This window comes from Notolabrus celidotus, chromosome 9 (assembly GCF_009762535.1).
Source record: "Notolabrus celidotus isolate fNotCel1 chromosome 9, fNotCel1.pri, whole genome shotgun sequence".
Lineage (NCBI taxonomy): Eukaryota > Metazoa > Chordata > Actinopteri > Labriformes > Labridae > Notolabrus > Notolabrus celidotus.
The window spans coordinates 17,164,708-17,181,088 of record NC_048280.1 but is presented as its reverse complement, the minus strand read 5'-3'; the positions used below and the strand labels follow the sequence as shown (position 1 = coordinate 17,181,088).

Sequence of the window (16,381 nt, the reverse complement as noted above, 5' to 3'; positions counted from 1 at the left end):
ACCCTTAACTGCCACTGTGGCTGTGCCATCAGTGTGTGAATGGGTAAACATGCTTTGAGTGGCCAGAAAAAAATAGTACACTCTGTTTTGTGTTACATTCCTCATTTCAAAGGGCTCCAAAGGCAAGCAGACAACATGAAAAGACTAGTCTTGTGGTCATAAAAGACTGAGCTTGAATGCCAACCCCTGAGTTCCTTTTTTTACGTCCATCTTTCATTAACGGAGTTAGTCACAGTCAATGGAAAAGGATCATAAATCATTTGTTGTTCACTAAAAGTCAGTGGTGTCAGAAAGCCCAGTTTGTTTACATTTATGAAGAAAAAAAGACTCCACTCATTGACGTGTTAAGTTGTACAAGCACAGCAGAAAACTCCATAATCCCCCTAGAACACAAGGGGCACCAGTTATCAATCTTGGATGCTTTACCTTCATTTTGAAAATATTTACTCAATTAGTTCCCTCTAGGGGGGCCTCTAGTATCCATTCTCAAAGCCCTCCCTTCATTTTGAACATACTTAGTCAATTGGCTCCCAGGGGCACAAAGGTGATGTGAAGGGAACAAGAGGGGCCCCCTAGACCACAAGGGGCCCTAGATATAAATCTTGGAAGCTTTCCATTCACTTTGAACATACTTACCATTACCCCAAAAAGTCTAGTATCCATTCTTTACCCTAACCCTAATAGAAACCCTAACAGAAATCCTAACCCTAATCATAACCCTTACCCTAATCACCCCCCTTCCCTCTTCCCCTGAACCTAATCCTAACCTAATCCCCCTACCCCTTTCCCCTGAATCTAACTCCAACCTCGACCCTGACCCTAATCCTAACCCCACCCCCCTCCTCTCTAACCCCAACACGGACCAGGACCCCGACACTAATCATAACACCACCTGGACCCTCATGACCCTTTGACTTCCTGACTGTCTTATCCTTCCCTTCAAGGTATGTCACCCACAGTCACACATAACCACACTAAAACTTGAATAAAGCCCTTCGCCCCAAACATGTGTGTCTTTTATTTTGATAATAGTTTTTTTTTAATTCTTCCACAGCAACAGCCATGGTAGACCCCTTAATGTACAAACCAAGCCACACAAACTCTTGACTATCTTATATGATTTTATTTATGTATTTATGTTTGTATAATTACTTTCGAATATATTTTTGATCTGCATGGTTTTTATTCTATACAATAAATTGCATGAATATTATAATTTATATACAAAGAATCTGAAATATCCAACCTTTCCTCTATAAACGGGCATTTTATCAGCCTCAGAATTTTCCTGTTGTATATTATTTAAGTTTTATTCCTTAATATAATATTTATACATTTTTTCTAGTGTTTTACCTGGCATGCTTTCCATATTTTGTGTGATCTTTTTATCTTTCTACATATAGATATATATATAAACTGTATTTGTAACATTTGCTTAATTATTGCATGGTTGATGGCACTTATGAATAGCACTTATATACCACTATACCACTACAACACGTTTATTAACCATATTACAATTATTTATTTATTTATTCCGTATAGCATAAATGTTGGTTTATATAATTGCATCGCTTGATATTATTCTATAGGGGGCCTAACACCAATCTTAAACCTAACCCTAACCCTAACCCTAACCCCCAATTACAGGATGCGAAGTGTCGTGTTACTGCTGTGTCGCGTACTGCGCAGCCAATACGTTCCCATTCTAATCAGTACTCATGTTCAAACAGGGCGCTCTGCTAGGCGTCTCAACTCCCTCTCAAGCGCGTGCCATGGTGCTATTCCACCAGAAATGTGCTTCGAGTCTATTTTGCGACGGAGCCTGCGCCCAGCACATTTCAATCTACACAGAAAGACCGATCTGGACAGGGAGTATCCAGGGAGTAGAGCAGAATTATTTAAATTAAACTCATCTAAACTTGCAAAACACAGATCTTTATAGTTATGCAGCATACTCAGTGATGTTAGAAGCACAAAATAATGGAATAATATCCAAATGAGCAGGAAGAAAGGCTACAGAAAGGCTCTGTAACCTGTTGTTTGTATGCTGTTCTCTCCATACTGAACCCAGCTGATCCTGCCTGCTCTGTCTGGCGCTACGCTCCAAACACAAAGCGCAATACGACGCATCCTACATAAATTGGGGGATGACCACAATTAATCGATTATCTATTAATTGATTGTTAAGAAATTACTCGAAACACACATTTTTGTTATCAATTTTCCGTCACGTGGAACAAACATCACGTGGTCTCATATTACACTCATCTATCAGGGAGGTGTTTTAAGTTTAAAGTATGTTTCGATGTGAATCAGCTGTTAAAGGTGTTGCGCACAGCGGAGACGCTCAGCTGGCGGCTGCGGCTGTGCGTCAGGTCTCCACGTGCGCTTTTTAAAAGAGGATCAATACAAAACTGCTGCCAACAACAATACAGACACAAAGGTTGACAGCTTTAAACAGGATATTTCCCACCTTTGGCTACAAAGGCAACAGACAGGTGGGAAATTCTGGTATGCTACGTTTACAGACCAGCAACATCAGAGCCGTCTGGGCTTTTCTCCAGCGGGACTGATTATGACCCGGTTGCGCTCCTGGCTGACACCTGACCGAATACACATGTTTATTTTTCTCAATAAGAATGAGTCGACAGAAAACTGGACACTGTGAGTCTGAAATACTTTTCTGTTAGTATTATGAGCCTTCACTTTATAAGATTATGTCCGCGGAGAATATTTTAATGAGCCTGATCGTTGATATTCTGCGTGTCAAACGTGTGCCCGTATTCAATCCCGTCAGTTATATGCATTTTGTTGCTGTAGAAAATAAAATTTAGGGGGAAAACAACCTATTTGGCATTGTTTTTGACGCAAGAATAATAATAATTTTATCAATCGATCGTTAGCATTTCCAAAAATCGATCACGGAAAATAATTAAAATGTATATCCCTAGGGTTACCCTAAACCCTAACCCTTAAAGTTAACATGACTGTGATGCTGATTGCTTCAGCCACTTAGTGGTAGTTTATTTTATGTGTTAGCATCAAGCTAAGAAGCTATAATACATAGATGAAGAAGTTATGCTAGCTGTATGTGTAGTTGTGCATTGTATTTGATTAAATATTCATTACTTTGTTAGTTCAATAATGTGACAAATAGTTTTTTTGTTGTAAAGTATTTTTGTCTTACACTTTACTTTTACAGCCACAAAATACTACTTCCAAGTTCTTAGACCTCATACAGGGCTGTCACTTTACTTAAAGCACCCAAAGTCATGCTATAGCACGTGGTAAGTATTGATGAGACATTCTTCTATTTGAGAATCATAGAAATCATCACTTCTTAGGATATTGAGTGAGTTCTTTATGAACCTTTTGTAACTTGATTAAGTTGTCAGAGTTAAAATGTGTTATGAAACCCAGAATTCAAAAGACGCTGTAGCTAGTTTTACATTAAAGGTGCAGTTGGTAGGAATGGAGTACAAAACGATACTTTTTTTTTTGCTGGATTTGGGAAAAAGGTCATAATACCCATCGGTACTCATCAGTAATTGAAGTAATATGAGATTATGGCGAAATCTCTGTTTTCCAAAGCCTTTGTATCTATCAAGCAATGTTATTATTCTCCTTGTTCCCGTTATCATGGGCCAATCAGAGCTACTCTTTGATCCTCTGTCCTGATTGGTCAATTGGCAGCCCCTACTACGTTATTCTGATTGGCTGGGAAGCTGGCACTACTTCCTCATAGAATGCGCACGAGATGTAGGCAAAATCTGGTGAGGGGGGTAGTGTTGACATTCTAAATCTCTCTCCACACTGATGTTTATATCACGACTACCAACAGCAGCTTTAAGGTATAATATATTATAAATTACACCTTCAGAAGGCATTATGTTCACTGCTTATAACACTTCATAATCACTTATAAGGATTGTTAAAGTGCCTTCTATATGCATATGAAAGGCTTTATAAATGTGCTTATGATGCATTATAAGTGGTAGGTTCATAGAAAGTGTTACCAATGTTTTCGATACTTTATGATAATGTAAAACAAAACATTTGTTGTAGCCTTTCTCTGATTCTGTCAAAGGTTCTCTCACACTCTCTCCAGATGTGCAGGATGATTTTTTTTCCTTCTGTAGCTGACTGTCCTCTCACTCGTGTGTGTTGTGTGTTTGATGACAGAAAACTGTGAGGAAACTAGAGTGAGGGAGAGATGCACTTATGCTATATGCAAACTGTGAAGTAACAAGAATGACATTACCCTGTCTACAAACAAGAATGAGCAAAAATGAAAAAGAGCAAACACTTTGAGTAAGGGAAGAGAAGCTTTATGCTAGCATATTCAAAACCCATGAAATACTTCTCTGTGTATTTACAAAAACATAATACAAGAATAAAAAAGAGAAAATGAACACATCACAAATGGAGTCCAGTATACTGCCACAAAACAGAAAACATGATCCAATTTACAAATGTGTCTTCTTGTACTCCCACTTATGGCTTCGATCTAACACAAAAATAAAAACAAAATATCTCAGTTAAGTTTTGGTGATGCACCATCAGTCCATCCCTCCCTTTTGCAATAATTCTCTGCAGGTTTTTCTTTAAATAATAATATTATCAAATACACACACAAGACAGAGGCGCTACATTTGTGAGCTGTACACTTTGCAGTAAGAGAGGGGGGGGGGGGGGAATGTTCACAGGATTATTGATCTTTTGGACGTGATAATAATACATCTTGGGCAGTGAACAAAGTTTAAAACACTGATTTCAAAACAAGCTTAGCTTTCTGTATCCACAGACCTATAACATCCCACTGAGATCACAGTTTATCCGGATGACAATAAAGAATGAGTGACCAGAGTGACTTTATAAGCTTGTGTCTGACGGTTTACCCTCCAAAAACTGACACTTATGTGGATTGAGGTTTGAAGAAGTAGAGATGAGAGCAGGGCCTCAGGCAGCAAACAAATCCCAGTAAACAAAACTTCATTGGCATTGCTTGTTAGGTCACAATTAAAAGCTTTTGTCCACCTCATCTGAAACTGTTTCCCACGCTTGTGCAGTCAGCAGAGTGTAAAACCCTCCAAAAAGAAGCCCCTCTTACTGGGGGGTAGTCTAGAAAATTGAATAGCAGAGAAAGTTTATAATTGAATACAGATTTTAAAACCTTCTTCCTTAAAGACATTCTTACTGCTCTCTTCATATGAAATTCAGTGAGCACGGAGACTGATCGGTGTCAAGCAAGACTACATACCTTTGAAAGAATTAAATCATACTTCCTCTTATCAACAAAAAAGTTGAACTCATCGAATATGATATATGTAGGGGTTTTGCTTCTGCAGTCTTTCTTGGTCTGATATGACCAGTAGCTTTTGGTTACTTACTTAAAGCAAATGTTAGAAACCTTAGTCAGATATAACAATATGGAGCCACTTACAAAACTGACTGCTTCTACTCATCTTTTGTGGCTGTTTGAGCATAATAAATCACTTAAAATTAACTTTCAATTATGACATGCAGCATCAGTGGTGACTGCCCAGACAAAGTTGCATAGTCTTCCTTTATATATTTAATTTAAAATGCAGGTAAGTACTTCAAGCATCTCTGTAAATCATAATTCAAATCTGAACAGAGTTTTGATGTGCCCTCTATTCGCCTCATCAGGCCTTCAAAACATACATCATAGGTAAAGACAATGTTAATGCTAGATTTAAACAACCATCAAAATTGAAAAAAGGCTTCAACTTACACAACTACAAATATCTGCACAAGCCTTAAATAAACCTCAGGGTAACATGATTGTGACTTCGCTCTGAACCTTCCAGTAATGAACAAAGTTTTTGGTCAGTTTAAAAAAAAAAAGAGATGCTCCACTTAACAGCCAGTTTGATGACATTATTCATAGATCAAAAAAGTCTATATCTCTATAGGTCCTTGGGAAATTTAACTTTAGGATAAATAGGATTCTGGCCTTTTGTTTTGGGCATGAACTCCATGATATGACGCAGAAGGCAGAGACATCAGTCTGTGACTGGAGTGTGTGTCTCAAACACACTGTATGGAAATATACAAAGAGTTTTCCTCTGGGTAGTTTCAATTTGGTTCCTTTGTACAGTCATATAGTTGCAGAGGAAGAACTGATGAATGTCGCAGAGTCACCATGTAGGAGGGGAGAAAAAACGGGGAAGAGGAGACGTAGACAGAAACAACAGAGGGGCAGTTAGGGTGGTTGTAGAAGGACAGGGCCTGGGGTAAAACTGTCCTGACTCGGAAGGTGGCGGAGTAAGTGTCACTGGTCTTGGTGACATCACATCCAGTCTCTCTGCTTTGCAGGGGTCCACACCATATTATTGAGAAACTGACCAATTCTGCTTCCCAAGCCTTCACACGCTCATCGTCATATTCGGAGAATACTGCAGAGATGAGATGGCAAAAATGTATGTGATTAGCATGTACGAGAGAACAGAGAGAGAGAGAGAACAACTGTTTGTCACTGTTATAGAAAAGTGGCCTGCATTTAAAATGTTGATATTAAGTCTAATAACTTTCATAAATGTGAGCACAAAAATAGTTGAATAAGTGGTTCGACAACAGTGGACACATGCTTTTTAAGCTTAAGACAAAAAAAAGAGAAATACCTAATATGGCTTAGTCAGCATGTAACAACATCCACTACCTGCAACTCTACAACTATCTGATTATCACTGTAGCTGTGTCCCAATTCAAGGGATGCATCCTTTGGCTGCATTTGAAGACCGATTGCAACACAGAGGCACAATGAAGGCCGTCCCAAGGCTGACAAATACTTCCCACTCTTCCTACATTTTTTTAACTTTATAATTTTGATAGTAATGTACATGATACTAGCTATGTTAGCTATTTCGTCAGCTAGCTCCCTGTTGCTAGATGACAGGGGTTGTGCCATGTGACTACGCATGGCTAACAACTATGCATTGGGAACAGCTGGTGACGCCAACAGGGACACCATAGACCAGGCTGTCTCCTTTCAGTTTGGCCTGAGTGGTCTATGCAAGTTATGAAGGCTGGGTCCTTCAGAATGCCACCCCTTTGTTGGAACACAACTTATCTTGATTATTTAATCCTCAATTACTTCCTGGAATAGCGTCTTGTTGTTACAGTGAGGTTTCAAGGCAACCAGCAGAAATTCCAGGAAGCCACTGCTTCCAGCTACTTACCCCTATGATGCCACAGCTTGTCATTTACACATCTTTCTTGTCTAATTAAACAAACCTGACATTACTTTGCAGGTCAGTTAAGGGGATTACAGTTAGTGTGGTATTTTTCCTTAGGACAGTGGGCTTGTAGTTTTAAACTAACTTGTGGAAGTTGTGGGTGTTATTTCTCCTTTAACCATCTGAAAGGAAGCAAATACTCCTTTGTGCCAAAAGACAAACTGCTCCTTCAAAAGTGCTCACAAATGGTAATCCAATTTTTAATTCAATTCAATAACAACCATCCATCTTTACAGTTGTGGTATGGAGATAAATGCACAGAACAACTCTGATACACATTTGTATTTCATACAGTAGATAATAATTTGCTTACACTTTCATTCTGAAAAGGATTCAGGAAGTTTCCTCCCATCTCTCCATCCTCTCTGGGGGTCCCGGGCTGGTTACTCATACTGAGGTTACCAGGTGAGTTCTGTAGAGATAATATGTAACAAAAAAACTAATTGGTAGTTGTATCCTCCCAAAGTAGCAAAATTCCTGTATAATCACCGATCAGTTTTTTAGAAGAGATGAAAATCTTCTCTCACCTTGGGCAGACTGTCCAAATCACCTGACCCTGAGACAAGGAACAGAAGTATACATAAAACACAGAGCAATATCATGAAATGCTCAATGAAATATTAAGGTAAAGAACAACCAAATATTGTGTGTCACACAGCCAGACTGTAAAGGTTATGTGTTCTTGTACCTAATGATCCATTCATGTGATGAGGCTCCATTCCAGCCATCCCACTTAATGGACCATCGCCACCTGCACCCATTGGGAACTGAGGAGGACATACAGAGCAGGCAATAACCAACCTGTGACAACACTTTTCATTGTCAAGTAATTACCTGCTGGCATCAAATAACAATTACAACCACACATGGACTTCAGAACAATTTTCCCTGCACTTCACTCACTCACTCACTCATGGTTTTATACACAGAGAAATAATGTCTCACATTTGGTCGGCTTCCAGTTGGAGGGACTGTGTTTATCATAGTGTACATGTTGTCGCCAGAATTGGTTGAGTCTGGCAAAAAGAACAACAAGAGATTAATAAAAGTTTTGAAGTATGGATACACGAACCAACAACACTTCAAGGCAGACTCTTAGCATACCTGCTGGACTTGGCATTATTGGCGTCCCTGGTGGCCCCCCTCCTCCTGGAGGTCCCTAAAATGACACTTTTGGTTTTCATGTGGCCTCTCAATGAATTAATGAAAGGACACCTGCACTACTAGCCAAGATTCTTTACAGCTTAACTGTTCAACTTTAAACATACATACCACATAACTTCCTGGAGATGCAGAAGAGTACGGTGTCTGAAAAATAGAGAAGGAAATCATTAAAGAAATATAAACATCTTAAACTTTCTTTTAATTGTCTTTCTTTGGAGCACTTACTGAATTGGAATTTGGAGGATTTGGCCATGGTCTACCCCCACCAGGTCCCCTGAAACACACACAAACACACACACACTTCAGTTCTCTGCTTTTGGCAAGCTGCTTTTTTTCCCAGTTCATTTGGACAGAGTTGGCAACAACAAGCCCTTCTGTTGCCTGAGAGGGGATGGGAACATCAAGTAGAAAAAATAGAGACGAAATAAAAGAGAGCTGGCTCCTTGCTCTACTTCCAGACCAAGAGCCAAAAGCAAACTGTAAAGTTGTAATTAAAACCTACATACAGGAGGGCTGATGGCATCTACTTTCGTGAGATATCAAATATGTGTGTATGTGAAACTGTCCCTTTGAGCTATAACATGTATAAAAACACTCACATGTTCATGCCAGGCATCCCAGGTCCCACAAGTGCATTCAGAGGCGGTCTCATCCCTCCTACATAGCTCTAAGATTGAGATGTGAAATAAGTGACTATCAGAACCAATAGCATGTAAATAAATATCCCCACAGTTCATCTGGACCCATACCTGGGGGCCGAGTGGTACCATGCCTCTGGGTGGAGTCATCCGCTGCATCGGTCCTCCCATATTTGGATGTCCTTAAAGACATGAAAACAATCAAACTACAGCCACCTCTCAGTTTGATCTGGATCAATGAAAACAGTTTTCAGCATGTTGGAGGAAGTTTTCTGAGTTTCATCAGTCATTTTCTGTGAGGTGGACTTTTATTGCCTCTCTCTTGAAGTAATACTGATGTTCTAATTCTGTTCTTGGACTTTTTTATGTTACATTATTCCATAGGATATCATTATCTTAGTTTATGGGAACTCTGTGTGTTGCATCAATCATCATATAAATAGTTGAGTATGAGTTATGTTTTACTGTAGCCAAACATCTTTTAACCTATGCACAATACATACAATGGACTTATTAGGCCAACAAGTATTGTCTGGGCAAAATGTACAATGGATTGGATTTTTGCCAATATCTGATATGCCAATATTTTCAAACTTATTTCGTGTGATACCAATATCGTTTTTTTACACGTTTTTTTCATTGTAAATAACATCAAACCTCTCCTGTACTTACAGTGGATATCCAAAGTCTACACACCACTGTTTAAATGCCAGGTTTTGTGATGTGAAAAATTATACCAAGATAAATCATGTCAGAACTTTTTCTACCTTTAATGTGACCTGTAACATGAACAATTCAATTAAAATAAATTAAATCTTTTAGGGGGAAGAATAAAAAATAAATAACTAAAATAATGTGATTGCATAAGTGTACACACCCTCTTATAACTGGGGATGTGGCTGTGTTCAGAATTAACCAATCACATTCAAACTCATGACAAATAGTAGTCAGTATACACCTGTCATAATTTAAAGTGACTTTGATTAATCCCAATAAAGATCAGCTGTTCTAGGAGGATTTTCCTGACATCTGCTTAGTTGCATCTTACAGCAAAAGCCATGGTCCACAGAGAGCTTCCAACACATCAGAGGGATCTCATCGTTGAAAGGTATCAGTCAGGAGAAGGTTATGAATACTTTTACAAGGCATTAGATATACCATGGACCACAGTGAAGACAGTCATCATCAAGTGGAGAAAATATGGCACAACAGTGACATTACCAAGAACAGGACATCCCTCGAAAACTGATGAAAAGACGAGAAGAAAACTGGTCAGGGAGGCTTCCAAGAGGCCTACTCTTCATATGTTTCTGCTATGGGTAGGGCGGCAAGACGGAAGCCTTTTCTTATGAAGAAAAACATCCAAGCCTGGCAACATGTTTCAAAAACATACATGAAGTCTCTCAAAAGCATGTGGCAAATGTTTTATGGTCTGATGAAACCAAGGTTGAACTTTTTGGCCATAATTCCAAAAGGTATGTTTGGCGTAAAAACAACACTGCACATCACATAAAGAACACCAGACCCACAGAGAAGCATGCTTTGGGGCTGTTTTTCTTCATCTGGAACCGGGGCCTTGGTCAAGGTGGAGGGAAGTATGAACTGTTACAAAAACCAGTCAGTTTTAACACAAAAACTCCAGGCCTCCGTTAGAATGATGAAGATGATGACGAAGATGAAGAGGAATTTCACCTTTCAATATGACAACAAACTAAAGCATTCTGAACACCTTTTACTCAAGATTTGACACCATTAACTATACACAAGAATGCAATACCCTACTACAATCCATCCCCATCCTGGAACCACCACGCTCTGCTCCATTCACAGTGGAGGACTAGTGCCGGCAGCTGTGCCGATGCAAACCAGGCAAGGCTGCAGGACCTGATGGCATCCAGGCCCGGGTTCTTAAGAACTGTGCCGCTGAACTGTCACCAGTCCTCCACTCCATCTTCTGGGAATCCTACAGGACTGCCTCAGTACCAACATCATGGAAAACCTCCACCATCATACCAGTACCAAAAAAAACCCGCCCTTCAGAACTCAACCACTTCTGACCTGTTGTACTCACTTCATTAATCATGATGTGTCTGGAGAAACTGATCCTCAACACCATCCTCCCAGTTGTCGGACCGCAATTGGACCAGCATCAGTTTGCCTATAAGGCCAAAACAGGGGCTGAGGATGCTGTGGCATGCCTCCTTCACTCCCTCTTACAACACCACGAATCACCCCATAACTTTGCCAAACTCCTCTTCATCGACTTCAGTTCTGCTTTAAACACCATCAAACGTTACCAGATGATCAGTAAACTCTACCATCTCAACGTCTCCCCACTTCTCATCCACTGGATACACAGTTTCCTCAGCAACAGACCACAAGCAGTCAGAGTAGGCACAGTAACATCATCAACCACCATCACCAACACAGGAGCCCTTCACGGCTGTGTCCTCAGTCCTTTCCTTTACACCCTCTACACCAGGGGTGTCAAACTCAAATACACAGAGGGCCAAAATAAAAAAAAATCGGTGCAAGTCAAGGGCCGGACTGGTTTAATGTTTATTGCAAAACTTATTGAAATTAACTTATTGCACATATTGAACATTGAACTAGCAAAGCTTAAGTTATTGCCTATAAACATTAAACAAATGAAAAATATGTTGCTTTCATTTCTTATTGCTCAATCTGCAGCTTATCTAATGAATGAGCTTTACCAATTTCTTATGAAAACATTTTTCCACAGGCCAACAACATTAGCAAAAAAAGTTTCTGCAAAAAAAACCCAAAAATGCCCTGTGGTAGCAAGAAAAAGTGCAAAAAGGAAACATATTAAAGCTCAGTCTGCTGCTCTGTGCCAGATACTTAGCATCTCATCTTGGATGCAAGTTCATCAATGTTTGGGGTCAGGCTCTGAGCTGAGGAAATCCTCAGGATTGAGTGAAGGTGTTCATCAGTAAGACGACTCCTGTGAGATGTTTTGTTTAACTCCATCAAAGAAACCAGTTGTTCACACAGGTAGTTTGGCGGCACGGAAAATTGCTCAAGTTTTCTTGCAGCATCTGCGTGTCCCACAGGCGGAGCTTGGTTTTAAAAGCCCTCACTGCAGTGTACAAGTCTGTGATCACACAGCCCCGCCCCTGAAGCTTTGAGCGAATTGAGATGGCTCGTGATGTCACACAGAAACGCCACTTCACACAGAAACTTTTTATCGCAGAGCTCTGTTGTGTCTTTCCCTTTGCTCTCTATGAACTGACAGATCTCCTCACGTAACTCAAAACGCCTTTTCAGCACTTTTCCTTGGCTTAGCCATCGCACCTCTGTGTGATGGGGCAAGTCAACATATCCTGAACCCAACTCCTCCAGAAAAGACTTGAACTGGCGGTGATTTAAACCTTGAGCTCTTATGAAGTTAACTGTTCACGTTATGGTGCTCATCAAGGCAGCCTCATTTCATTTACACATCTGGATACCTCTTCAAAGAGATCTTTCCCCGTAATTAGGGGTGTCCCGATCCGATATTGATATCGGATATCGGTCCGATATCGGCAAAAAAAAACAGTATCGGATTTTTATCGGATTCAAATGAATGGGGGAGACGGATTTTTTGACCTATACTGCAGCCAGCCACCAGGGGGCAGTCACACTGCTGAAAGCCTCACCACCAGCCACCGCAACCTCTCCCTAAACCTCAATGCGCATTGAAGCAGCATCACAGCATGAGAATTTTCGCAAGCTACTCTGAAGCCACTATTGAACGTAAGAACAATCCTTTACATTACTGGAAAGCAGGCTGAGTTATTATCTGAGGGGCTCAGTGTTAGATTGGTCTCTACCTGAAGCAGGTGTGCTTTATGAACCAGCTCTCCTCACCTCCATGCATCTGTCTCATCTTCATTGATGAATTTTACCCCCCGGTGTGCGTTAGTGACACAGACACAACCGGGGGACATCTGTTTAATATTTAATATTTGACGCTCTCACCGTCACTCCTCGTCATCAAAGATGCAGATGCATTTCAGAGTGCCGTGAACTAACTGACTGTCCAGTGCCTCTGTCACTGCGAGGTGCATTCAGGGACCATTGTAAATTTGCAATACAGCCTTTATATTGTCTCCATGGCATTCTTATTTGAATCAAGAGAATCAAAATATCTTCATAGTGGTCACATCAAGAATGTTTTCTTTTTACTTTTTAGCAGTGAGAGGCTAAATCATTTAACTTCAGATATTACACAAAAGTGTTTTATTTATTGTTCTCTGTTTCAGTAATATCACTTGATCAAGGCTTTTCTAACATTCCATACTACAAAATAACTAATAAAAGTATGTATGATTCATGCTGATATCGTAACAGATCGATATTGTTATCGGCCAAAACTCAAGGCTGCAATATCGGTATCGTATCGGAAGTGAAACACACCGGGACACCCCTACCCGTAGTTGTGCCATCTTAATCCCAAAAGTTCCTCGGTTACGCACATGCATGTTCCTCTGTTACGCAAATGCATATATTCTGCCTCCCACCTGCCTTGAAAACCAGCTGTTTTCAAAGTCCACCTTTTGTTTAGCCAGTTTTTTGGGGAGAGGGATAGCTGAAAGTTGTCTGCAGCTGACTAGCTTCATAAGGCTGTTGATGAGTGGAGTGGGGTAACGGCTCTCGCATGCAGGTCGATATTATCCTGCGGGCCAAAGATAATTCTACCGCGGACCGGACTTTGCCCGTGGGCCTTGAGTTTGACACATATGCTCTACACCAATGACTGCATCAGCCCCTCAACAACCACAACATATTTCAAATACTCTGATGACACTGCCATACTTGCCCTCCTTAATGACAATAACTCTGTTGTAACCAGGATTCCATCTCCCACTTCACACAATGGTGCACAGACAATCGCCTTCAGCTGAACATTTCGAAAAAAAACTCCTCCACTCCTCACTCCTCCAGCACTCACAGTCCGGTCCACAACCCCATCCACATCAAAAATCAAGCAGTCGAAATAGTGGATCACTTCAAATATCTCGGACTCACCCTGGACAATATAAACTTTGATCAACACACCACTGATATTCACAAACGCTGCCAACAAAGACACTCTGCCATCCGCAAACTTAAAGCACTTTCTGTCGCCCCCCACCTTCTACTGTTACTGTACCAAAGTATCATCCAACTCATTCTCCTCTACTGTTCGCCCTGCTACCACAACATGCTAACTGTCTCCAACAAAAACAAACTCATAAGCACCACAAACACTGCCACCATAATCATCCACCTACCCACACCCAACCTGTCTGACCTCAACAACAGAGCCATCATACGCACAGCACAGACTATAACACTGGACCCCCAACATCCCCTCTACTCAGTCTTCACACTGCTCCCATCCGGTCGCAGATACAGATCCCCATACTGTAGGCGAGCCCGGTTTGACAGAAGCTTTGTCCCGTCGGCCATAGCACTGCTGAATAAAATGCCAATGTAATGTGTCCGGTGTGCTCGTATGTGTCCGGTGTGCAAATATGTGTCCTGTGTGTTCATATGTGTCTGGTGTGTATATATGTGGGATGATGTGCACCATCTGTGCATCAAAATCAACAAAAGCATGACTTCACCAAAAGACTTTTAAGGTTTTGGAATGGACCAGCCAGAGCCGAGACCTGAATCCAGTTGAATATCCCTGGGGAGTGATCTGAAGAGGGCTGTGCACAGGAGATGGCCTCACTATTTGATGGATTTGGAGCTCTTTTGTAAAGAAGAATGGGAAAATTATTTTATTTTTTTATTTTTTTATTCTTCCACCTAAAATATTTTAATTTTTTTTCAATTGAATTGTTCATGTTATAGGTCACATTAAAGGTGGAAAAAGTTCTGACATGGTTTATCTGGGTCTCATTTTTTTACATCACAAAACCTGGCATTTTAAAAAGGGTGTGTAGACTTTTGCTATCCACTGTATAACTAACTTACAACTTGCAACAATGATAATGTATCCTTCTTCAAATATAAACATAGTCTTTAATCTTTGTGTTTGTACATCCAAGTGTGTGTATGTATATATATATACATATATATATATATATATATATATATATATATATACATATATATTTATATATGTATGTATATATATATATATATATATATATTTATATATGTATATATATATGTATGTATGTATGTATGTATGTATGTATGTATGTATGTATGTATGTATGTATGTATGTATGTATGTATGTATGTATCTATGTATGTATGTATGTATGTATGTATGTATGTATATATATATATATATATACACATACATACACACACAGTTGTGCTCATAAGTTTACATACCCTGGCAGAATTGATGATGTGTGTTTGTGTGTTTGTGTGTACCTTGCTGTCTTGTGGGGTCCATCCCACTGGGTAACATAGGCTGACCACCCGGGACTCCTCCAAGTCCCTATAGAACGACAAAGATCCATCAGCAGAACATTTTCACATTCTGTTTTTTAAGCATTGTACAGCAATCTGGTCAGCTTCTGCTGTGTTTTCAAATGTGCTTTATAAACAAATTTGACTTGACTCTACATTTCCTCTCCTATTCCACAATCTACAGTTCTAGCTGCTGCCTGCAGGTGTCAGTGTGGCTCTTACCTGATTGGGTAATCTGAGGGGGGGTCTTGGTCCTCCGGGGTACCGAGGTGACATGAATGGCTGGACAAACAACAGAAAGAATGATAAATCACTCTTGGGTATAGGATGAATACTCAAGGCTGCAGAGTTGCAAAACTGTGGAAAGGTACGTGTAACTAAACTGAACATACTGAAAAAAAGAGAGTTCAAGTGAAATGGTTTGAAACACGAGAGAGAGAGAAAAAATAAATGACCAAAAAAATCAAGATAATAATCAAACATGGCAGAATATGCTGCCATTATTTACCACACCAGGTAAATGATTAAAATGTTTCCTCTTTTATTTGACCGTTCACAGAAACAACAATCAAGTAAGAACTATACGGAGCCCAGTGATTAGTTTTTTTGCACTCTCCCAAACAGGAAACCAACCAGAACTACGGTTTTGTGTTCATTTTCCATTATTACAACAGAGTCAGGAAACAGACCACATCTTTATAGCACAGGACTTATAGAAAAATAATGAAGAGAATAAAAAAATGAGGTTTGTCAATAATGATGTCAGCGGATGTGTTAACTGGGTGCAGTTTAGCAGCGTGCATCAGAATCTCTTTTGCAGCTGTGAGTGGGTTTTTACTTGTCCTCACCACAGGCAGTGGCAATGCTGCGGCTATGTCTGCTGAACTGATGCCACTGTGG

The 16,381-nt window shown here is 40.1% G+C and overlaps 1 protein-coding gene across 1 annotated transcript in view; it reads right to left on the bottom strand.

Annotated features, from left to right (window-relative positions):
• Positions 1–4,315: 4,315 nt before the first annotated feature.
• Positions 4,316–16,381, bottom strand: part of si:ch211-130m23.3 (uncharacterized protein LOC558547 homolog) — a 62,879-nt gene continuing 50,813 nt past the window's right edge. Inside the window, exons 6-17 of the mRNA XM_034692821.1 lie at positions 15,704–15,763; positions 15,443–15,509; positions 9,176–9,246; positions 9,026–9,093; positions 8,652–8,700; positions 8,535–8,570; positions 8,367–8,421; positions 8,208–8,278; positions 7,951–8,029; positions 7,790–7,818; positions 7,576–7,674; positions 4,316–6,422 (exon numbers count right to left, since the gene is read on the bottom strand). Of these exons, the coding sequence (XP_034548712.1) occupies positions 6,393–6,422; positions 7,576–7,674; positions 7,790–7,818; positions 7,951–8,029; positions 8,208–8,278; positions 8,367–8,421; positions 8,535–8,570; positions 8,652–8,700; positions 9,026–9,093; positions 9,176–9,246; positions 15,443–15,509; positions 15,704–15,763 (714 nt within the window). The 3' untranslated portion in view covers positions 4,316–6,392. The remainder of the gene's footprint in view (positions 6,423–7,575; positions 7,675–7,789; positions 7,819–7,950; positions 8,030–8,207; positions 8,279–8,366; positions 8,422–8,534; positions 8,571–8,651; positions 8,701–9,025; positions 9,094–9,175; positions 9,247–15,442; positions 15,510–15,703; positions 15,764–16,381) is intronic.